Here is a 25,193-nt window from a genome sequence, read left to right on the forward strand (position 1 = left end):
AGTGACTTCATACGGTTTACATCTTTTAAAAAGGCCAAAATCAAAATATATTTACTGATGTCATAATGCATTTAAAACCCAAACTCAGAAACCACTCCAAAAATAATCCTTGTCTGTCTTCACGAGTGAATGGGCAAAGAGCTCAGACGAGAGGCAAGCACCCTGCAGTGTGCCCTGGACCCCTACTCGTCAAGGTCTGGTTGGAATAAAGCGTTTCTCCTCCTGCCTTGCATGCCAGTATGGAACCCAGGAACATGAGTGGGTTCTGGTGGATGCCCAAAGGTCTTTCTGGTATTGTGACTTAGGATCTTGAGGACTCTCACAAGAAAAAACATTATGAAATGTCTTACTGGAGACTTTTGGTGGTTTACTAAAGCAATGGAAGGATTCCACAAAGCCTGTTTTTTTTCTCCCTGCTCTTTCTTAACACTTTTCCTTCAGTGCAATGATTTAAAGATTAGCTTTTGCCACATTCGTGGCAGCTGCCTGAACTGCGAAAGCTACTTAGAGACCGCACCTCCATTTTCTCCCTCTTACTATTAAAGCTTCAGAGAATTTAAAATGCATCTTCATCTCAGTTAAACTGAATGAAAGGTGACATGCATGAGAATGTATGAAAATGAAAGCTTTAAGGTTTTTCTAATTACAAAGGTGGGTATGTCTCTGCTAAGAGCAGCCCCAAAGCCTCCCTGAGGAATGGACTAGCTCAACGTACAGAGAGCAAATCTTGCTAGGATGGCTGCCCTCACAGCCAGAGCTCAGTCCCCAAATCCCTGGAATCTTCCTGAGCCTGGCCATATATTGCCAGGGAGGTCTGCGGGAGACGAGACTGGACAGAGCATCACTTGGCTCTGGAGATGACTCATGTATCGGTTCCAAACCACTTTGTTCTGCTGCATCTTACGTATTTTTGTACCTGGAAGAGCTGTATGTCTGTTGATATAACTGTGTGCACTCTATGTAGCTCGTTCTGCGCTGCATGAATCAGCTCGGCTGAAGCAGGAGAGCTACTTTTCATATGGAGAAGCCATTATTACTATTTTTTTGAAGTAAAAAAAAAAACCCAGTTGCAGACGTAAAGTATTATCTTCACTGCTACAGCTTAACAAAATTCTTGCCGCATGCATCTTCTTCCATGGAGCATTGCTTTTGGTATTTGCTCTCCTCTGCAGATGTTAGTACGTGGCTGTGTCTGTTCATGTCATTTCAAGGGATTTCTGAGACCTAAAGACTACTGTTTTTCTTTCCTCTTTTCACAGTCACTTGTCTTTCCTTTTAGGCAGTCGTTCTAACTTCAAGTGAGCTTAATTGCAATTGTAATGGACTTACTGAGAAACCTGCTAAGACGACGTGCGGTAATCTTGTCTAACCTGGCATTAAAAAATGTGAAAACAGGGTTGCAGAAAAATACTTATGCCTGGTATTGTACATTAACCCCATACATCTCCTCTGAGATCTCCCAGTATGCGTCGCTCTCAAGTGCTGGCACCAAGAAGGTAAAAGGTCTGCATGTATGTTGCAATTTAGAAGCCAGGTAACACCAAATGGATGGGAACAAAGTTCTGGCTCAGAGTGAGTGAACTCAAACTTAGTTTGGCTATGGAAAGTCAAATTGACTGATGGTACAACGTAAATTAAAATCGCTCAATTCATTCTCAGACACAGAAAAGCTAAACACTTGCATAAAAAAGTAAGAAAGCACAAGGCTGTAAGTCAAATAAAGTAATTCTCCCTCTCTCTCTTTACAGGTTCTGCAAATTTGCCTCACACCAGCGTAACACTGTACAGCTCCACATGGCATAGACAAATAACCCCTCCTTGCCCTTCTGCCAAGAGCTAAGTCTAAGATCGAAGATATCACAACAGAGTGAAATGAATGGAAGCACAAAGAGATTAAACCGATAGAAAAACCAAATTCTTACCTTGGGCAGGATCAGGTGGGCCAAACTCCAAAGAATATCGCAGAATGAAGTTGTTATTCCACACATAGAGCTGGTTGTCTCTGGGGTTGTAATCCACTGCAGCGATGTACTGGTACTGGTTGGGGAAAGGAATGTCCACGTGCTCTCCTCTGCTTAACCTGGTGTTGTAGATGTAATCGATGGTGTTCTTGCCGGTCTCGCTCTCATTGTCCTGATACACCGACCGCACTACGTACAGGACACCACATATCATGAAAGCATTGGATGCCGCCCGCTTGTCGTATGTCGTCTCCCAGGTGGCTTCGAAACGGAGGGTGTAGGGGTTCAGCTGGCTAATTACTATCATCCCATTGTTTTGCTCCGTAGCATAAATTACCCATAAGCCATTTTCATCAACTGCCAAGTCAATATCAGTCTTTCCTCCCCAACGGTACGGAGAGGTGTCATGGTAATTAGCATAATTGATTATGGCCTCTCCGCTCTTAATTCTAGTCCTCAAGTCGAATTTTACTATGTTCCTAGTTCTTTCCTTGTTAAAAAAGACAGCACCATCATACACTACAAATCCAGTACCATCCACTCGATTTGGGAGTTTATATGTCGTCTGCTGGCGTCCGTTTTGGAAGTCCTCTAAAGAAGCGTATTCTATCAAAGTATCGGTGCGATACGGAGTCCATGGCATGAAGTATATTTTATCTGCAGCCTGGAGAGGATCTTTGCACCAAGCACCTGCTTTTTGTTCAGCTTCATATAAATACGGTGAGTCCACAATTGCTTTCAACGTCCCCGGGCAAACAAAAACTAACAGTCACAGAGAGAAGTAAGACAAGAATTAAGTCAAATTAAGACTGTCTTGTAATAAAAAGCCAAAAAAAAAAAAAAAAGAAACAAAAAGGTAGGTAAATCATAATGACTGTGTCAGGAAGAAAAAAAATCAATTTAATTGGCACTAGATTATACCTTATGTTATAAATTAATGCAATTATCACCCTTTATCATCCACTTTTCTTAAAGTTACCATGTTCTTGCTGTACCAGTATGGAAAGTGGATGGGAAGTGTTTTCACTAGTACAGACCAAGGCTCAATGGCAAACACAGACAGCTGAGAATGTAGAGCTACTCTTGCATTTTTGTCTTAGACTTTTACTGAGTACGCATTAACGCTCCAGAGCTTTTAACTGGTGTGCAGCAGTGCGCTAGGTCATTTCAGTCCAAAAAAAATCACAGCGACTTGTTTAGAACTTTAAGAAGTGGTGAGGCTGAAAAAGGAGGTGCCTCGATTAAAAATAAAGGAACAAAACCAATCATCAGGTGTATAGAGAAAGCAATTAGGAGCAGAGAAAACAAAACACAACCAAAGCAATGAATGAAACAGACCAGGAAACCCTGTAACCATGGCATGCTATGGAGAGGGTTCTGGAAGCCAGGCAAGATGACACTTGATTAACAAGAAATTACCCAAGGGTGAGAGAAAGAGAGGGAAAAAAAGACAAAGAGAAAGGGAGAGAAAAAAAGCAAGGGAGTCTTCCCTCCAGCCCAAGTATTTCAGACACTATATACCCCGCCACCTACTTTAAGCAGCCAAGTCACTTTATTGCAAACAGTCGACTTCTTTATGAGGTGTACTTATGAGATCCTGCTGATTATCATAATATAAGAGTGTTGTGGGGAGGGGAAGGGAAGAGGTTAACATCCATAAGGCACATAACAAGGAGCTGGGGTTTGGACTGTATACGTTATTTACCTTTTTGCTCCACTTCTATTTTAAGCATCGGAAGAAAAATAAAAAAGTGCAAGGAAAAAAGAAAGAAGATTAACATAAATTGACTATTAATCTAAAGATTAAATTAGTAACAGACGCTAAATATAGGGAGAACAAGAACTGCACTATATTGGATAAAGAGAAACAGACAACAGGAAAACCTAGCAGGAGAGAGATTCTACGGTTACACAAGCGAACATGGATCAATCATTTTAGTAGATTAAGGAGGCAATACAGATATGTTGACATGTAGTTTCACTTAGTGAACCTGAATAAATAATGAATGACTTTACTAATGCATGCTATACACACTCTTCCTCTCAAAGTATAATGCTATCAAGTTGGTTTTTAAGTGACACATTATTTTATCATATATGTGCGAGTGCACATATACATACTATACTAATCAAAGAGAAATGCAAAATGCAGTATATAGTGAGTTATATAGGTTTGTATGTGTGATTATTAAACCTTCCACCAGATTTTCCCCAGAGATCCCTCTGCTTTTCTTTCTTGTAAAGAAAGCAGCTTGCATCCTTTAGCTCTCCTTAGGCTTTACTTTATTTGTTTTCCTGAATGTTAATCTTGAGAACTTTGGCCACTTCTTAGTCTATAACTGCAAAACCAGACTAGAAGGAATAAGCAAAAACATCTAGAAAAAAGAAGCAAAAGCACAGTAAGCAAGAGGAAAGGAGAAGAAAAAAATTAACATTTAGCTCATTCAGATATTCTCCAGCATCATCGATTAAGCCCGAAACAGCAAGCCAGTATGCAAGGACAGTCATACTAAGTGTTTGAAACAGATACCCACCCCACTACCACACATGGAAAATATAAACTGAACTCGATTAACCAAGTTATATTACTACAGCGATTTTTCCCCAAGGAAGTTTTAAGGAACACATTACAGGAAGACATAGAGCTGAAGTCCAGCTAGTAAATAGCTTTCCAATAATTATTTGCAATAAAATCTATTTCATATACTCAGTAGCCTTTGAAGTATGCTCCCTTAAATGCATAAAATGACCTGGAAAATGACAGATGTACAAATCTGTGCAACAGAAGCTGCTGATACCGAGGCAGTGTATCAAAACTATTTGCACAGCTATTACATTTTCAGTATTACAGTATTATCCTGAAGAATGTATTTGTATGCTTCCTATAAAGTTTTGGATTTTCAGTTTCATTTAACAAAATTACATATGATTATTTGGAGCGAATGGTATTGGCTGAGCCGATCTAGTGTTTCTTCAGGGAACAATTCCAAAACTTTATGGGGGAGTGGGAGGGGATTGATATTCTCAAAACGAGCAGTAGTTTTTCTAGCCTTTGTTCACTTATACATCTTTAGGTAAAATGCTTGTTTTTCTGCTATTTGTAATTCTTGAGTTATCCGAGTAAACAGAAGAGATGTATTCCGAGGTGAATTCCTGGGTTTCACCATCAGTGTTAATGACTTTCAGATGACTTTGTTTGCAAAGTTTTATGCATGAGTATATTCCCCACTAAAGAGCAATATTGATATTGTACCTGCTCAGAATTAATAAAAGGAGAGGGGGAAAAAGATAGGGATAACTGAAATCATTACTGGCATGTCTGCTCTGCATGCATTGGTGTACAGCTGTACATTTTTCAGGGACAGATGGGCTTATTGAAATAAACAAATGCTGCAAAGTCCAATCAATACAGACAGAGAGAGAATAAACCACTTAAAAATGTTTTCTATTGAATTCTTGAGTCCAAAAAAGGCTTAAAATAAAAATGCACAGATGTACAAAATGGTGCTTTTGATGTTCTTCTTTACAAAAGGGCCAACTTCTGTTATCCAGTTCAAGTGTCAACATACATCGTGCAGCATAATTGAGAGAAATGTCAAGTATGGGCCTCTCAATTTCTTTGTAATTTTATCAATAACACTCTTATTTCAGGACAAAGGAATACTATCAAATTTGTCTAAAATTTTAGTTTTGTTGGAGATCCAACTGATTATCTCAATAGATTTTTTTTTAACTAAAGAGGATTAGAAAAGCATCAGCAACAGGTCTACACTTTGAGATGCAAAAAAAGGAAGCTTTTCATTAAGTACTTTCTTATGAGGGCAAAGAATACAGATCCCAGAAAAAGCTCAATCAATATGTACGACCAGCAAAGCAGCTATGTATTTCTGGAGGCCAGAAAGACATAGAGGAGCTCATAAACTGCATTGTGTACATGGGTGACACCAACTCCAGTGTGGAAGAACTCCAAACTTTTATCATGGAACCTGGTATCATTGCTCTTAGTAATCTCTCATGGACTGAAAGGTGCCATGATGAGGCAGTAAATTTGGCAGTCTTGCCGTAGCTGAAGTTCAGAAAAAGTAGGAACCACAACTGAATTTCGGTTAGAAGCGCTGTGATCACTAAGTGCCTCCCTCTTCCTAGACCCACAAAAGCCTTTCCCACCTTCCTAACAAGTCTCTTACGGTGGCACAGCTGCTATTTGCAAACCTAGTGATTTAAGTCATTCTGTACATTTAGATATGGAGCACTAGAACAAGTAAGAGAGAAAAAAATAATACTTGATACCTGGAGTTTATCAGGGATTAAAAAAAATATAGAGACTTGGAAGAATACCAGGATAGGCTTTGTGGAACACGGAAGAAAGATGGTCAACAATCAAAATGGCTATTGAAGTACAACGTGGCTTGAAATCAAACTTCAAAACTGATTTTAGTAGCTGGCAACCTTTTGGATGACTGCAGGTAATGACAGGTGATGCCTCCTACAGCTCTGGAACTGGGCCCAGTGTCATCACTGTACATGCTGCAGTTGACAAACTCCAAAACTTTTAGGCTTTGAAAAACAAGAAGTATCCAGAATCCTGAGTTACGATAGACACAGAATTACATAATTCAAAGGGCAGGCCAATGCAATCGACAGCAGACAAAAATAAACATTTTAGAAGTAGAATAACTACATGTTAGAGTACAGGGTAGACCGCGCTGTGGCACTATACTTCTGAAAACTGGAAAAGAAAAGATTCCTGTAGATAGCAATACCCAATTGGTAGAACATATCCACACTTCTCTTCCTAAAACAGCATAAAAAATTACATTTGAACATTATTCGCGTTACACTTATTCTCTATGAGCTAGCCTACTGGAACTGGAAATGCCACCTCTTGTCATTTGACTGACCTCATGATTTGGAATCAGATGCACTGCCCTCTTTCTGAGAATTTGGGAATGAAAACAGCGCGAAAGTAGAAGTGATCTTTGTGGAACAAAACTTTGGTTAGATTGGGGTAAGACATCACTCCTCAAAAGTGGCACAAGGAGAACGGTTACAACAAGCCACCGATACTACACACAGGAGGAATGGAACTAGGGATCACTGTATGCAGTGGGCTTCCAATCCTACAAATGGTACAGGAAAAAAATCAGCAAGCAACCATTTCACAATGACACAGCAGAAATGAAGAAAAAACAGATGATCTGTGTTTGGCCTTTAACAACAGTGAAGGTTCAACGTGGGGAAGCAGTACGGAGTAGTATTTCAGTTCAAGAAGTCTAAATTTTAGGAAACAGTACGGACAGTTTTGACATAGCTTTGCTTATGCCAGAACTCATTTCCTTCCTTTTGGGATATATACTGTCACCACAGTGGTTTTGCATGTCAGACTTGGCCTGTTTCCTGTACCAACAGAAAATATGACTTTGGTTAAGGATTACTGCAGATCAAGAAATTCACGCTTAATAATAACTTAAGGGAACGATCAGTGAACTGCTCAAATTCCATTGCAAACACAGCTATTTCTCTGCTGAGTTACTGGACGAGGGAGAAGTCACTGCAAAGAATGACCTTACAAGAAAGCAAAACCAGTTAAAAGTGTCGAATCTGCAGAACTTTCATAAACATGCACACATGTCAATGAAAAAAAGCATTAATTATTGCAAGGAAAGAAGAAGTATGTCTAAAGCTACTGACTTATAGTATTAGAAAGAAGACCATAAAAAAAGGCTGAAGCAGCTATAACTTCACGTGTTTCTACCTCAATATGATTTCAGTATTTACTTTGTTTTCAGTACAAAGTTCTGTTTTAGCAGCTGAGTCAAGACGCAATTCGTATTTTCACTTTACAGTAAAAGCGGACACTTCTTTCTCATACTCTTACCCATTGCTTTTAAGAACCAAGTTTGAGTAACTTATTAATTATTCACTCTGGATCTGCGTTCGTGTTTAATGTGCCCCTGAAGCACCGAGTCCTCTTACAACGTCCCCCAACTGGGGCATTTGCCTGCGAGTGTCGGTGCTGGGTTTTGCTGCGCAACCAATGTCACCACAACAGCAGGTAGCCTTTCAAGTAGATCGTGATTAAAATTGAAGTCAATTCCTGCTTTAGAAGTCTGTGAGCCAAGCCAATTTGTCAGCAACTGGTAGCGGGCAAAAGTACAAATTTCTATCTGGCCTACTGAATAGCTAATTTGAGTTTGTTTTCTGGAAAAACAGTAGCCTTAAAAGCCAAACACTTAAGAACACAGACAGACACTTGGCCAGCATCACACCATGGCTTCCTTCCACACTTCGTGAAGCTAATTGGAGGCCCTAGTCTGCAAGTGCTCTGCATGCATAATGGGTCTGTGGGCCATAAACATATGCTTCTTTTCCATGTAACAGCATTCCAGCTTTAATTGTGAGGGCCAGAGGAAGTGAGCAAGAATAAAAAAGATTATACTTACTGTAAGGAACACATTCATACTGAACTTCTAGATATTTGTATGTTCCGGGACAAGGATCAGGAAACACATCTGACCCAGTAACTACTATACATTGTGTTCGGTTGTTGCACCTGAAATGAGAAAAGAAAGCAAGTTACTTAATTTAAAACTACATTTAATCTGCAAGTTCATACTGAAGTACTATATACAGTGCTAACTCACTTCACACTCGGGCAGTCCAATCCATAAGACAACAAATTTAATTAACATTATATCAGCCAAAGTCCATAAGGAAAATATTTCAGTTCAGGCTTTATACTTTTAAATTTGGAGATGGATGTTATCTCGGGCATCACTCGTTCCCACTGGTGGGATAGCTGTCCCACATATGTACTTATTTGATACTATGTTCAATAAAGTCAAAGAAAAATGCAAAGATGATATAAAATGAAAAAATGTAGTTTTTAGTAGTGTGCAATAACACAAATCGGTGATTCCTTCCATCTTTAGAGCTATACCTACTGCTGAATGGGTTTACGTCTCAGGGATTTTTGTTGTGACTCAAAGAAATTATTTTGGCTGGAAGAGTTACTGTAGAGAAAGAGCATTAGCATTTCCATTTTAATTATTTTAGGAGCAACTGGTAGACTCTTAAGCTTCCTCTATAAGGTTACAGGAAGTGGTAAAGAATGACCGTCTGAGGAAATAAGAAAAACAGTTAAAAAGTAGAATTGCAAAAACCATTAATCAATATTTATTTTAGAGGAGATTAAATACTGAAACATATATATGATTTGCTTAATGATGGAAGCCAATGAGTTTTGATACAAAGAAGAACTTTATTACAATGCTCCTAACCATGAGGGTCTACTAAATTTAAGGGTTTTTTTAAGTTTTAATAATAATAATAATGAGATTTTAGACGACAACTCATATTCTTCCAGGAACAAAAGAATATTACCTTGGAAGTTAAAAGTTGAAAAACAACCACCTAACCCTGAAGAGATGATCAAACTGTAATACAGAAATAGCAGTCAGGAGGAAGTGGAAGGCTAAAAAACTGAGAAGGTCAGGGAGTTTCATGACTTAAAGAAAAAGAGCTTGGCTGATCTTCTCAGGGGTTAGTTTTGTTTGTCAGCAAACTGAATAACAGAAGTCTGAACTTAAGTAATAGTCTAGCCTTTGACTCCAGCTGTACATCAACCTCTCTATTGCTCTGCTACTTCCCACACTCCCTGAATAACACATCCCAAGCTAAAATAGTCTATCCTGTATCAACGGCTTTCCACACTTGTACATTGCCAACAGGTATAAGAATAAGTCACGCTACCTCATAAAAGGTAAAGCAAGCACATTTGAGGAATTCTGATACAGAGCACTTTCCTCTTTATATACTAATCACACTAGCAAAGAGCTGGTCAGGACGTACTGTGCTTCTTGCTGAGCAAACTCCAAGACAAGTCACCTTCTGACTTTATCAGTTAATTCTTCTTTTATTTGTCCTTTTTAGTTTCTTTTAAACTACTTATTCCTAGCCTTACAAGGCTCATAATTACAGAACTGAAGCATCTCTGCTATGAGTACAGGCTGAGAGAGTTGGGGTTGTTCAGCCTGGAGAAGGGAATATTCTGGGGAGACTTCATGGCAGCCTTCCAGCATCTGAAGGGGGCTACAAGAAAGCTGGGGAGAGACTTTCTACAATGGCATGTGGTGACAGGAGGAGGGGGAATGGCACACCACCACCTCCCCAAGAAGTGCAATTACTTAGATAACTGAATATTAGGAAGAAATTATTTCCTGTGAGAATGGTAAGGTACTGGCACAGGTTGCCCAGAAAGTCATGGATGCTACATGCCTGGAGGTGCTCAAGATCTGGTTGGATGAGGCTTTGAGCAACATGATCCAGTGGGAGGTGTCCCTGTCCAGGTCAAAGGGGATGGAACTGGATGATCTTTAAGGTCCCTTCCAACCCAAGCCATTCTGTGATTCTATTCTGTGATTTGTGCTTTAAGTTGTAGTCTTTACATTCAAATCACTTATTTTGCTGCATTTTATAAAATCTGAGTAACTTTTATATAAGGTTCTGATTTTGATTCACTTCGAAGATTTCAAATTAAATACACTTGATTAAGATATTCACATTTTAAAAAGTCAACATTCAAGTAACTTTGCTATAGTTAGTGCTTGTATTTAAATTCCAGTGAAACCTTCAAAAAACCCCACAGCAACTCCAGCAGCTGTCAGTCCCAATTCATGGGTTACAAAGAAGAGATGAGGAGTAAGTGGACTTTGTAAAGAGAGTTCAGAAACAAGTAATTCAGGGAATTTACACTACCATGATTTGTTCTCTGGATAAATGAAAGTCCTCTGTCTGCTACACTGTTTTTTCGCCTGTAAAGCCAGGGATATCAACTCCTCTATTAGTTATTGGCCTACAGTTCTGCTGCTGCCTGCAAAGACCATTTTACAGATGGATAAAGGTTTCAGTTGAGATTCTTTAAGACAAGAAGCACTGAATTCTGTGGTACACTGAACAGAAGATATTCCACTTTCCATAAAATAGCTCTAAACAGTAGGTTATCCTTTGTGGCTACAGATTATCAAAGCTACTGCATTACTGCCATACCAGAGCTTCAGAATTTTGAGAAACCCCTACACTTAGAAACACTAATGCCCGAAGAAAAGGACATTGCACTGTTACAGCCTTCAACTCAATCCTTGATCCATTTTCATTCCTTTTTATAATGGACGAGCCTCGGCTGACTGTGGTCAAATTCATGGGATTCTCCAAAACAAGACTAAAGTGGTAATAAAGTTCCTGACAATTAGCAAATTGGCCTAGACACCATCAGGTGGGGCTGGGGGGAAATCCAAACCTCAAAAACCTTAACTGGCAAGTAACTTGAAAGCTCTCATTCATTTTAAGCACTGTTAATATTTCTAGACAATATACTGACAGTTCAGTGCACCCATTCAAACTCCTAGAATTGTTGCAACGAAGGCATGATACAGACCAGCTCTAATTTCTGCAAATTTAAGTCGAATCAAAACACTTCAGCATTTTGGTGTCTGTTACCTAGTTTTCGGTAGTATTAAAGCACTATTTAAGTGTTCCGTAATCTACCTAACAGGATATTTTCCTAGTGAATGTTGAAATATGCAAATTTTCAGTTTTCTATGTACAATCTTAAAATTCATATCTCAAACTGAGAAATGCCTTTACACTTCCAGACATTCGCAATATTCACAAAGATTTATAATACAATGACTCTGTGATATACAAGGAAACAAAACAGATCTGCAAAGAACTCTATACAAACTCAATAACAGTTGATTTAGGAAAAGAAAGAAATACATGACATTTGGAACCCTACTTAGGAAAAGACTAACTGTAGCACTAAAGTAAAGATAATTCTGGTTCCTGTGCTAGAAGCAGCAAGAATTTTACAAGGGGAACTGTAGGAAGTATCACTATTCTCTTGAATACAAGGAGTAATTGTATACTCTAACGCTCATTTCTTCAGTATTGTAGCATGAATGAAGAAAGTTTACAGTTTCATAAAGCAGATGCATCACTTAGAGTAATCTAAAAATCAAATGGAGTGTTTAATTAACAGTTACAGTACAATGTCTGAACTCCTTTCACCTCAGGAAGACGACTGTGCAAATGAGGAATGGCCCTTTCACATTTCAGATGAATACAGAAAAAGAGGAAAGAAAAGCAGCTCCAGCAGGGCTGTTAGCAGGTACCTTCTGCTCCTGAGGTAGCTGCATCCAGCCTCTCCTGTGCTCAGCTTTAAGGGCAGCTCTACTTTCCATGATAATTTGTTTGCGTTTCAACTCTAATCTTGACTTGTACAATTCCCAACAAATTGCTTTTGCTCTTTTTTTTTATTACCTTATGCTCATTATTGCACTTTTCCACGTACAATGTATGGAGATGAGATTCCACGTGCAATCTATTGTGTGAGGTGTTTTAATCAATAATCTTGTTCTGCTGATTAAGCAGGGGCTTCTGTTTTGGCAAGATAACATTAGTTTCTCCTGTCATGCTCCAAAAGCTATTGGGAATCTTCAGCAGATCATTAGATATGCTACAATAAAGCTTTGGTACATTCTCTTTTCTTTCTTAAATTACTTCTTCACTGTCCTATCATTCCCCGTCACCGCTGGCACTGCATTATTATTATAGCTCCCCTGAAACTTGCACTAGAGCTGTGTCTCCAGGCCATAGGATGCCATTTTCAATTGAAGCTTCTGCTTGAAAGTATAAATTAAGAAAATTTCATTATCTCCTGCCAAGGGCCATTATTCACCACTGTTCTAAGGAAGATTAAAAATGCAAAATCTATGGACTTGAACAAATACTCCAGCGTTAAAATGAAAAACACAATGTATCACGACTGGACCAGAAAGTACAGTACTGGAATCGGAGAATCGGATTTTGGGAAGACGTTAGCATCACATGGATCAAACCGACAGACTGAGAGAAAACATTATCATTACGGGTGACTCACACCAGTCACATAAAGATAAACACAATCCCTTTCCTAGTGTTTCTTGCAGTTTACAAAATTAAGGTATCTAGGATAAATCACAATTTATCCTTCAAATGTTTTTGTTTTGCATACATAACACTGGCAAAGATAGCAACATAAAAGAAATATTGTGTTATTTTGGAAAGGATATGGGTTAGTGTCTAGCCAAAAATGGGCTAGCAAAATAATTCTGGATATTCCTAATGCTGCATTCCTGTGAATGCAGTGTTTCATTAAGTAAGGTAAAACTGGCAAACACAGAAAACAGTTGTGCACTTCACTATAAAAAAAAAAGAAAAAAGATCCAGCATGAAGACACATTTAATAAATAAAATTAATTTTTAATAAAATTGTCAATACATTTTAAAAATCTATCTTGGTAGGGTTTGAAACTTTTAAGTCAGATCTGACAATACTTCGCTTTCAGCATATTGATTAAATACTTAAAAGCGAGCATGATGACATGTTCCTGCACATCGCCTGCAGCAACCTGCTTAAACACCACTTGAAGCACGTAAACTCGGTTGTAGCACCACATCCTCCATATGGTCTTCTTGTTCCTTATTCACCCTGGGTGAGCTGCAGTTGGAGTAAAAAGAGATGGGAATGTGGGATGCCTACACTTCGTGTACTGACTTCTAAAACCAGCATATTCTGAAGTGAAAAATTCCCGAATCGCTTTACCCAGAGCAAATTACTGCCTTGACGTATGTATTCCTAATGGTCTACAGCTGCCACATGAGATGTGCTTCTGCTTCTGGATGCATCGTCACTAGACCTCCATTCCTGTTATTAAACCCAATGTTACATATGTATGAAGATGTTAGGTATTACTTAAATGCTATGATTTATTAATTCAATTTTCAAAAGTACACGTAAAACTTACACATAAAGCAATCCTAGAGTCATAGAACAGTTTGGGTTGGAAGGGAACTTAAAGATCATCCAGTTCCAACCCCCTGCCATGGGCAGGGACACCTCCCACTGGATCAGGTTGCTCAAAGCTTCATCCAACCTGGTCCTGAACACCTCCAGGGATGGGGCATCCATGACTTCTCTGGGCAACCTGGGCCAGTGCTGCACTCTCACAGTAAATACAGTCAGAGAACAGAGATTTACTTCAGGGGCATTCGGGCACACACGTATCCACACAGACAGGGCACAGTAGGTAAAGTTAAAGGAATGTACTTAAATTCTGACTTTCAGATTCACCTCACAAGAAACTCATCACTACATACTGACACTGAATGAGATAGCAAACTGAGCCTAACCAAAGTCTGAAAAAAGTCTGCTAAATCCCCCAAGCCCTGCTATAAAGCCCTGTTTCGAAGCAGCACTGCTCAGCCATCACTCTAATATCCATAGCTCTCCCCCATCTGCAATAGCAGCAGCACAGCTCTATCCCTGCAAGAAGTGAGCGCACGTACCCCTACAGAGCCACGTGTCCTTCAAGATCGGACATACAGACCTGCAACTGGCTTTTTAAACTCCAGGAAGCCACGCTGGTCAATTTTCTTACTCAAAAATTATTTTCAAGTTAGAATCCCTAAAACTGTTACAGGAGAACAAGCAAATAGAAAGAAAATAGCATTTATTTTACCCAGCTCAAAGGGAAAACAGATTTAGTGTGCTGGGGTGGTAGTTTTCATAATCTAAGAAAGAAATGGGAGATACATGAGCACGTATGAAAGCAGAATTCAGCCGTAAGAATCGTGTCACGATTTTGGAGATCCTCTGGCGACTGCTAAAGCACCAGGGCATGCCAGAAACTAGTTGGAAAATTCACATCCCACCCATGGGATTTTTCTATGGACTTGGCAATGTGACCACTACAGCAATAAAGCTGGTGGGTTTGGATGGGAAATATTTGGGGGTGACTGAGAAAATCGTTTCTATTTTCTTTTAATGTATAATATTGAAGATTGTTCAATGTTCCTAATTAGTAAAAAGGACATAAGGAAGCTAGAGTGTATAATTAATACTGTAGAAAAAGGTGCACCATAGCTTTGTTTCCATTTGCCCAATAAATATGCAATAATGTTTAACTGTGTTTTGTTTAGACAATGTAATCTTGTGGGAGTCTAAGGGTACGCATTAAGGATGAAAACTCCAAAGAGACAATAAAACACAACAGAAAATATGCAGCTCCCACAGGCCCTTTCTTAGGATTACCCAGTCTGATTCCCTATCAACGAATGCATATATTGGGCTTGTGTGGCAAAGTAATTTAACTGATATTTCGTGCTTTCAACCTCTTCTTACAATTTTAATACATTTAGTTATGACCCATTTGCCTTTTAGTATTCATGTTCTCTAAGTTCAAAGCAGTCACTGTTAAAAAGACAAATCTTCTCACTTACTCACATCTAAGCTAGCAGAGATATTTTGCCCTTGTTCCAGCACTTTGTTTATGGGTATGAAGGCCATTATTATGGGGTTATTACTAACCCGAAGATGAAGGATCAGATAAAATAGGGAAAGAGGGGAGAAAGAAGAAAAAGGAAATGTAGATTACGGTGGAATACATAACTCCTGCCTTCTCTTGGTGATTTTTTAAGTGCTTTTATAATCCTATCTTTCTATCCCCACTTCTTTCCAGAGGAAAGTCCTACCGGCATTACCAGAACCTGTGAGGAAATGACTGTAAAGAAAGGGCAGGAAGACCAGGTATCAAAAGATGTGATGAGGCATGCAAAGCAAATGCAATAATCCCCTGGTGAGGTTTGCGTAGGTGCAAACCCAAACCTTGTAGCATTATGAAGTGGAAGAGACCTGTTTTTTAGAGAAAATGTTTCTAAAGCAACCTTGCATGAGGAAGACGAAACAGAAATCAAGTAATATTCATAATCTTGTTGTATTATGTATGTCCATCCATATTTGCAAGTAAATGGAGCATGGGATTAAAGACAGTGTATGTCTTCGTACACCAACCAAGCCAACCAGATCTGCACTGCTGAAATGTAACCAGTTCAAAAGATCCAATTAAATGTTTCACCATTTAGAGAAAATAAGTAGCCTGCGGCTATGCTTATTTACTAATGAAAACTTCAGTAGTGCAGCAGCATAGTGTCTGAGCAATTTACACAGATTATTCACACTGAGCGAGCGTGAGCCCAGCATCGTGCCTGGTGGGTTGAGCAGGTTTCAGGGGAGAAAAAGAGGGTTTGGTAATAATATCAGAGTTTCACAAAGGGGCATTTATTTCTGAGGCACGGTGCTAGAGAAGAGTATATAGAAAAGCCAAGGGAAAATCCTAAAGCACAACGTCCAATCCCTGGGCATAACACTGCAACAGACTTTCAGAAGATACTGAGGTAGAGAGCACAGCATAATGGTAAAAACCTTGTAAAAATCTTTTTCACAGTACTGTCGATCTCTTTTATTCATGGCTCAGCGTTCAGCATATTCATAATGTAGTTAGAAGTTATGTAATTTAAGACACCTTGAGTCATTATTAAATGAGTAACTTGAAGAATTACAATATTGAAAACGTGTAGCTTTATCCTTCACATTAATTTGCACAAATCTTAAATAAATTTAAAAAATCACCCACTTTAATACTAAAACAAGGTGGTTCAAATGACAGGTGTGATTTGTTACTGTAGTTTCTGAAATGCAGAAGCCTTGGTACGCTCTTCCTATTCACACTTTGACTGGAACCCCAGGTCAATGCAAACTCAGCTTGACTCACTACGTGTCTCTGGAGTTTAACACAGCTCTTCTGTTTGCAGAAATGCATGTTCACCATAAACATATCTCAGCTCCAAGAGGAAAGTTAGACTTCCTAATTTACAGAATTGGCCACCGAGGCAAAATAATTTCATTGGGTCCTTTGGTTTCCCTCTACAACAGACAGGGTGTGGACAATTGCAAATGGGGAGTGTGGTGGGGGCAAACCTCACTGCACTTTAACACATACATTCCCCTTGAATAATTAAAAAATATTATAGCCTGTATCAATTACGAGCAATTATTTATAAAAATGTTCACCTATTGCAGTTTGTATGTAGAAACACAATCACATTTTTAACCAGGGAAATGGGAAATCGCTATGGGATGCCCTACTTAGATTAAATTAGCAAGAAACTTGTTATCAGACCATATAAAAGATACACCATAATAAGACGTGACCTTGCAGAACCTTGGAGCCAATCTGTGATTTTTCCCCCTGTAACCCTCCCTAATTATCTGCAAAGTTACAGACCCTTTTGTGGCAGGTTATTTTTCTGTGAATAGCGAGGGGTTTTGGGCTTTTAAATATTTAATTAGTCTTCTGATATGAGAATTGTTGCACATGCCAACTGCTTCGATTTTCAAACTGTGTTCATCCTAATTATGTTCAGATTTAGATTGGTCATCCCAAACCTCTCACTCTTGTAATTATTTACTCCTTAAAGATCATTCAGCAGAGAAATATTTTTCACCCTTATGGCTCTTCCTTTCCACAAATGGCTTTTCTGGTCCGTTAATTACCCACTCAGAGGATTAAAGTTCATAATAATGCAAGAGATCCTGCATGTACGATGAGTTTTACAGGGTGAAAAAGAATAAATTGTTTTTTGTAAACTTGCCTCAGGGAATATCCCCTTTTTGGGTTATAATTCTCATCAACAGAGGCCGTGTGCCCAATGCTGCATATCTACCAATTCCGCAGGGCTGCAGAGTGACTCATTTCTACAGCTCAAGAGAACTTGGAGCAAAATGCTGAGCAAGAGGCCAAAAGACGACGTGGTTATTTTACGAGAAGTACAAGAGTGCAATCTGCTAACAAGATGGTACAGTCCTTTTTCTCATCATTTCTAATGCGGATTTCAAAGCTTTAAAGTTATATATATTTAAGTGATAACTAATAATAAAATTACAACTTTTCTTATTTCATCTGCTAATTTTTTCCAGAAGTGCTGTCCCTTGGTAAGTCCTTCAACAACTCCGGAACAGTGGTGTCATTTCCTATTAAAATGTGTCTGCGTGTCCTCACTACAAGTACTTTCTTCCCTCTGAGAGGAATGCCTGCCATAAAAGCACTGTTATTCATTACCCACAGTGATGTCTGGATCTAATTATCATCTGGAAAGCTTGTGGAGCTTCTAGGTACAGGGCTTCCTCTCCAAAAGTATCCTTCTGCTCTAGCTTGGAAAGCACAATCCCACTTCCTTCTTTATGATTTGAAGTTAAGGGATTTAAGTTACTGAGTCGAGCTGTGCGCTCTCTGATTTCAGGAACTTCTATTTCTCACTCCAACAAAGTTTAGGGGGCTGGTTTTGATGGCTTGTTTTTACATCCTCAAAAATCCTGCGTATTCTGTGGTTGGTTTTACACAAGTCAAGCAGATTCACCTCTGTAAAAAACCCATCAGAAAATTCACTGGCTTGACTCTGTCAATGCGCAGCTAATCTTTAATTGTCAAAAATATTCATGATCTAATCCTTTTATCAAACTGTCTACCACTGAAGGAGTCTCATGTGCCTGCACAATTAAAAACCCCATGGTAGCCATACATAATACTGTATTACATTTGATGCAAATCCTTTCCTATTGAAATAAGCACTGGGCTGACAGCAGGAAGTGGCTGATAAGAAAGCAACAAGGCATTGCTGATGGCATTCATGATATCTGAGTATTAACTCATATGTGTTCTGTCTACAGCACATTACCCAAAGTGCTCCTGTTTCAAACACGACTCCAGGAGGTGTTTTTTTTGCTGTATCTCTGTCACAAAGGCAGCAAAATTATCTAAGAAAGCTAAATATACAAAGCAAATTTTGGTTTTCGTACCCACCAGTGATGCTGGCACTAGAATAACATACTGAAGGCAATACCAGTACTACTGCATCCCAGATGAGAAAACACCTACAGCTTCAGGACTGTAATAGTACAGTTGAGTTCAATGATGCTAAGAAATTCAGTAAACAGGTAAAGGTTATGGATTTAGAACTGTCACGTTACTGTTACGCTTACAACTCAGCCTAAATTAACGTATTAGATAGTGGAAAAGCAACAGAAACTGAGTTATGGTGAAACAACAATTTTACAGTGCTGAAAAAATGCGTTTTACATACATTTTAGAATTGCTCCTTGGTCATATAGATAGAGCACAAGAAGCAATGAACAGTAAGGGCAAAGATCACAGATTACTAAGAAATTAATATAGGTTGGGTTTGAGTATACAATAGCAAGAAATTTTTTGCCAGAAGAAATACAGCTCAGTGTCACTAAGAAATAAGACTTCTTCTTCTAATGTGTTGGAATTGGATGACTTAAGTCATTAATTAATGAAAAGATTCTGCTACCTAATTTCTTTTAGAAATGTTACAGGACGTGTTTTGCACGCATGCATTTTATAAGAAACGGAAATTCAATGGTTTCAACAGCTGTGATATTATAGCGAAAACCTGAAAAAAAAAAATAGGGCTTTCAATAGTAAATCTGTAGTAAAGATCCTGCACTACTAGTGTCTTAGAAAGCAGGTCTGACATGGAAAAACTCTACGTGATAAGAACCCTTCCTCCCTACTGACGTGTCTAGAGCAGGCTAAAAATATACTGAATACTGAGTATTTGGTCTATGTAACACTCTTAAGACTGCATTAACTTCATTGCAGTAGCTTGTTTTATAGGCTCAGTTCATCATGACCTATAAAACGTTAGGCTGAAGTGCTTTAAATATCTGCTAACACCATGTGCAAGCCTGGGAGTACAAGGCACTGTGCTGTGAAGCGGCAAAACAAGTACTCTTCTGAGAAAGTAGCACGCACTCTTATGTCACTGATATAAACAGGGTAAGCATGCTAAATAATGTATGAAACAGGCAGCCAATCTTTATACGAAACAGGAATTCTAGTTGAATTCTTTGTTTGATGTGATTTTATCAGTATGACACTAGTTGTTAAGATTGCTTCTTAAAAACATAGAAGTTGACCATCACACTAAATAAAAGAACACACACATGGACTCTGTTCTTCCACAGTTATTGTACGAAAGAAAAAAAATTAAGTCTTTCATTTGTGGCCATAGCGTTTTGGCTAATTATTGTTCTGCAATATGTACAAAATAAAATTCAAAGAGAGGGAAATGCAAGGAGAGGAATAATCTATGTCTTTCAGTAATCATGGCCCATTTACTGAGCAATTAGATTGCAATTTTATTATTAGAAAGAAAAAAAGAAATGCTGTAAAATACTGTTATCGCCTGTACCTTTGATCCTTAAACTTGTCCATTTCAGCAACCTCATTAATGTCAAAATGCCATGAATATGGTCACCCCATTTTAGACTGTACAGTCTAAGCACAGGCAGCATCTATAAGGTTCAATAAAGAAGTTTTTCCTTGTTGAATTCTACTAAAAAGCTTAATTGAGCCACAAAGGTCAGAAGGTCTTTTTATTATAAGTAGGAGATTATCTTACAGCAGAAGGAAATTTCCAGAATATGAGATCTGCTCATTTCTTTACTACTCTGTAACTACTTCTTAATTTTTAAACTCATGTTACTTTTCTATTCCTTCCCTCTGAATTAAACAGCTTCACTTTAATAACCTTTAAATTCTATTTCCTTTGTGTTACTAATGAAAACTTTTCACTTTCATCCTACTGATGGCTTTATAACACTAAGAAGTACTCATAATTTACTTACATATATTTAATTCATATTAATCTGTCCTAATTTACGATCTATACCCTGCTCTGCCGATCTTCATGTACCTTTTCCATGTCAGTTCTGTTTACTAAGTGATATTCAGTGGATTTCCTATAGTGCAATGAACCTTAACAGGCAGCTTTTAATTGCCTCACATAGGAAACCACATCACTATTAATTCCACAGCAACAGTATAAAATAAAACTATTGCTTCTCGGGCTCTAGAGCAATTAGACCTCTCGGCTATTTGGCTAACTCTGCTTCATGATACCCAGTGCAGTTAATTATATTTTTTGATGTTAATAGTCTCTGTCAGTTTCAAGCATAACTCCTCTTTGATGAATATTTAAATTATATTTGAATAAAAAATAATCTTGGTTACATTTCATATTCAGCAGTCATCACAGCTTAATAAAGGTCTCCTCAGCAAGGGTTGAGATAAATGGCTATATGAACACATGTATAGAGTCCTAAATCAACTTATCAGATAATGTAGCTGTTTTGGCTAAGTATTCTAGAGGATATAGTAGGGTGGGAGGAATTAATAGTCTTCAATTATTACAGTATTATTCTGTATGAACTAAATTTGGCACAGTAACATACAAGTAAATCGAAATTTTTGAATAATGAAGTTCTGAACCAGGAACTTGTCTTGGCTAGACTAGAAATTCCAAAACTAGATAAAATTCATTCAAATTTGTCCAGGAGAACACAAAATTCAACTGAAATGTGTTGAAGGTTAAGCAACACTGTTTCAGTCAAGTTCTCAAAAACATTAGTGAATTACCAAAACGGGTAATTACATCCCCAAAATATCTAGTACATGATTAACGGTAGGCTAAACAAGCATGTCTAGCAGAGCCCATTTCAGACACCAGAAAAAAAACCCCAAGCAAATCACAGGCTGAAGAATGTATTTTATATGGTGCATAAAGCAGCATGAAATACTTTAGAAGTTATGTATACGTATGTATAGTTATTTGTATTTATTTTTACCAATGAACAGCAAGGAAAATCTCATGAATATGTATATTTTATCCTACCAGGTAAGACAGACACTGACTGAAGAACAACTTGATGGTGTCTTTGTCAATAATGAAGGAAAGAAAACAACTTAAATATAAGATATAAAAACACTAAATAAAATATCAAGCTACACCCTGGTAAAATAATGAATTCAATCTGTTTTGAAGTAAACTGAATCTAAATTGTAAATGTCATTAGTTGGTATCAGTGATCCTTTTCTTGTTTCCTTTGTAGCTTGTCCAGCAACGCACACATGTGCCATGTGCTTGCACACGTGTAATATAATTTCTTCTGTCAAAAATAATAAAACACACCGCGAAAATATGATCAAGTGCCTCTGACAGCTCTTTCACCTTACTTGACTTGAGTTAAATACCTGATTTGTATTTAATTTACTAAGCAATGTCACAATGGAACAAACCCATTAGTACCCCCTCACTATTTTTAATGAGGAAACTAGTTCTACTATTTTCATATTAAGAACTAGTGATAATGAAAATGCAAAATGCCAAATAAGGTTCTTCTCAGTCATGGGTGTTACTCTTTTTCCTGTAATGAAGCCAAGGACTAGGGCATGTCTCATCAATCTTCTAAGCTGTGTGGTGCCTACTTCATGAAAACAGGCTATGTGTATTTCTGCTTTTTTCTTTATATTTGAGTCATAACTAAATCTTGTGACTAACACATCAAAAACAAAACAAAATAATCCCAAAATCAGTTGGGCCATGGCCTGGTTTTTGTAAAAAAGCTCAGTTTAAAAATAAAGAGCATTTTAAGGTTATGCTACGTCAAAATATTTACAGGGGTGGCTGCTGAACTAAGATCTACGGCTGTTTCAGTCGAGCAGAAGCCTTAATTTTTAAAGGATGCTTAAAAAAAGCTATCTAACGTTGATAATCTTGTACGGTAAATGTTTTGGGAAGCAGTTGTCAGCAAGCTGAAACAGAAACTGATGGCATGTGAAAGCAAAAGAAGAACCTCGTACATGAGCTCAGCATCGGTACCACAGCAACTCGATGTGCATCAATTCCGAGAATGTACTTTATCCACATCAGCCTGTGCCATCCTGTCATCAACACTGGTATTTCTCTGACACGAGAAGGACAGATATGCAAGCTCCTAATAACTAGAATACAGGAAAAAAAAAAACCCAAGGTCTCTCTCTTATCCTTAGACACTTCTCACTACAGAACATCTTTAGCAGAGGGAGGCAATCTTCAGCGGCAGAAGGAAAAGCAAGGGAAAAAGCAAGGATAGCAGCAGGGGTCAGCAGAGCCCTTGTCTAAGGCTGGCAGACCCCCACAAAGCCATTACCACAATCACATCTTCTGTGAATGGCAGAGGATCAAATCCCGCCCGTGAAAACTGTTTTAAGTCACATAAAAAAATGCAAATCTGAAGCGCGCTACAGCTAACACACCGAACCGGCTGCGGGCCCTGGCTGCAGAAACTATTTTTGAGGCAATAAAATGCTGCTTTGTGGAAGTCTTGCAAAGGCTGGAATTCAGCTCTGCAGTGACCCCACAGCAGGTTTTGTCTTCTACCAGCAAGGACACCCTGTACAAGGTTTGCTTTTGGCTGGACCTTTTCACTCCGATGAGTGAGATTCATCATTTCGAGGAGATTTGCCCACTTGTCCATCCAAGCCTGGGGCCCAGTGGAAGATTCTCTTTATTCACTCACGTTATGGAACAGACCAAACTCCTTTTCACTCGAAAGGACACTAATATGGGTTGACAATGTCTCCTCTGCAGACGTGACAGGCAGGAACAAGACAGAGGGCTTGAGATACGTCTTCTGCAGAGGAGAACTCATTTTGTTTGCTCTCAAAACTGCCTCCCACTCATTTCTATGTAGGATTTTTCTAAATTACATATTTGTTAGACATGTGGCTAAGTGGAAAAGAATGAGTATCTCCATTCTCTCGTTCTCCTGCTGGGAAGGATTAAAGTTTCAGGAGAAAGAACGGATACGCTCCTTCCTTCAGCTTTTTCCCCCGATCACTCTGTGGGGCAGGAGGCACTTTGCTTACATTTTGGAAACCCTCTAGTGGAGCGCAGCTGTCTGGCAGAGAGATGATGGACGTAACAGGTTAAGAGCATTGCCGTGTGAGAAAAGTTCATGGAAACAGAACCCTGAGCGTGAACTCTTCGCTGGTGTCATGATGGACACGGTAATTGAAGGTACATGTGTCGCATGTGCTATAGATAGGACAGGATACATCCAAGAGAAAAAACACTGCTGAAAAGGATTTATTCCTCTTTTAATCTTTTTGCAGCACTGTTTTAAAAGGAAAGGGCATTTAAAAAAAATACGCTTTCCTAAGTTCATCTGTTATACCTAACATATATTTACATTTATCCTTCTGTATTATCATAAGGTTTGCTTTATTTGTGCATATTTAAGAAGTAAAATGACACTGATTAAATATGTTTTGTAAAGATGTAAAGATCACATAAAGCTACAATTACAGCACAAACTGTAGATGAAAATAGAATTTCAAGGCTATTTCAGTGTAGGATTGATGAAATCTCCTTTCTGTTGCAATCAAAAATAAACTGAATGTACCAACCATGAGATTATATTTTGTATTGCGAATGTTTGTAAAATCCGTTGTTTTAAACATTTTAAATCCTTCCTCTTTGTAATGATTGCAACTATACTCTCAGTATCAAAACACAGATCAGAAGTTCCTTTTTTAAAAATCATAATATTTTAGCCTTTATTAGGAGGGAACAATGTTTTTTTCCTGAAGTTAACATTAATTTGTCTGTCAACATAAAATGCTTGAATTTTGCATCTAAGTAAATGACTCCATAGATTCAGAGTTAATAGGCTGTATTTTCTTTAAATACAAAACATTGATTTCCTACAAGCCCCACCAACAGCTGTAACAAAAAATAAGATATACAGATTTGAATGGACCTGACACATTTTTAATATTGACTTTCTTAAGATCTAGAATTCTGTTATTCAAAATTATTATCTGCCACTACCTAAGAATTTAGGCAAAAAATATCACCTAACTGCACTGGATTCACAGAGAGTTATAATGTCTAATCTTCAGAACCAGGAAAAATTATTCCTAGTAGAAAAGCTTATTTGTGATGCAGAAGAGAAGTGGCCCAACATGCAAAACTACACTTAGCAGCTTGTTGTTCCACACATACACAATATGCCTTTGCCTTCAAAGTACATTTTACATATGTATTTAGAAGTACTTTTAAATATCTGTTAATATTTTAAGCTAATAAATGAGAAACCCAAACGCTACGTGCTATCTACGGAACCCTTAGTGCCTGTCCTAACAAAAACCTAGGGACCATCCACCTGAGGCTGCGGGCAGCAGCGTGAGGCTTTGAAGTTGACACCAGAGGCAGAAATTGCCCATAAATGCACAGGCAGTTGGAATATAACTCACCCAATCCACCTGCAATCTGCTTATAACGGAAGTGCACTTAAGACTAGGTCAAAAGTAAATTTTATCATGTTAATTTTCAAATCTCTGCTGTGCCCATAAAGAGCAATACTAGTTAACCTTATCAACTTCAAAGTCTCCCGGCTACAGCCACACAAACACACTTTATGAGCGAGCAACCAGAGCAATTTCCTCG

At 38.3% G+C, this 25,193-nt stretch overlaps 1 protein-coding gene across 18 annotated transcripts in view; it reads right to left on the reverse strand.

The window, feature by feature from the left end:
- The window catches only part of ADGRL2 (adhesion G protein-coupled receptor L2), a 394,437-nt gene that overhangs the window by 42,394 nt on the left and 326,850 nt on the right, over window positions 1–25,193 (reverse strand). For all 18 annotated transcript variants that reach the window (XM_069862790.1, XM_069862789.1, XM_069862787.1 and 15 more), the window contains 2 exons: window positions 8,405–8,514; window positions 1,923–2,723 (listed from right to left, as the gene is read on the reverse strand). In XM_069862790.1, coding sequence (XP_069718891.1) covers window positions 1,923–2,723; window positions 8,405–8,514 — 911 coding nt within the window. The remainder of the gene's footprint in view (window positions 1–1,922; window positions 2,724–8,404; window positions 8,515–25,193) is intronic.

This window comes from Phaenicophaeus curvirostris, chromosome 8 (assembly GCF_032191515.1).
Source record: "Phaenicophaeus curvirostris isolate KB17595 chromosome 8, BPBGC_Pcur_1.0, whole genome shotgun sequence".
Taxonomy (NCBI): Eukaryota; Metazoa; Chordata; class Aves; order Cuculiformes; family Cuculidae; genus Phaenicophaeus; species Phaenicophaeus curvirostris.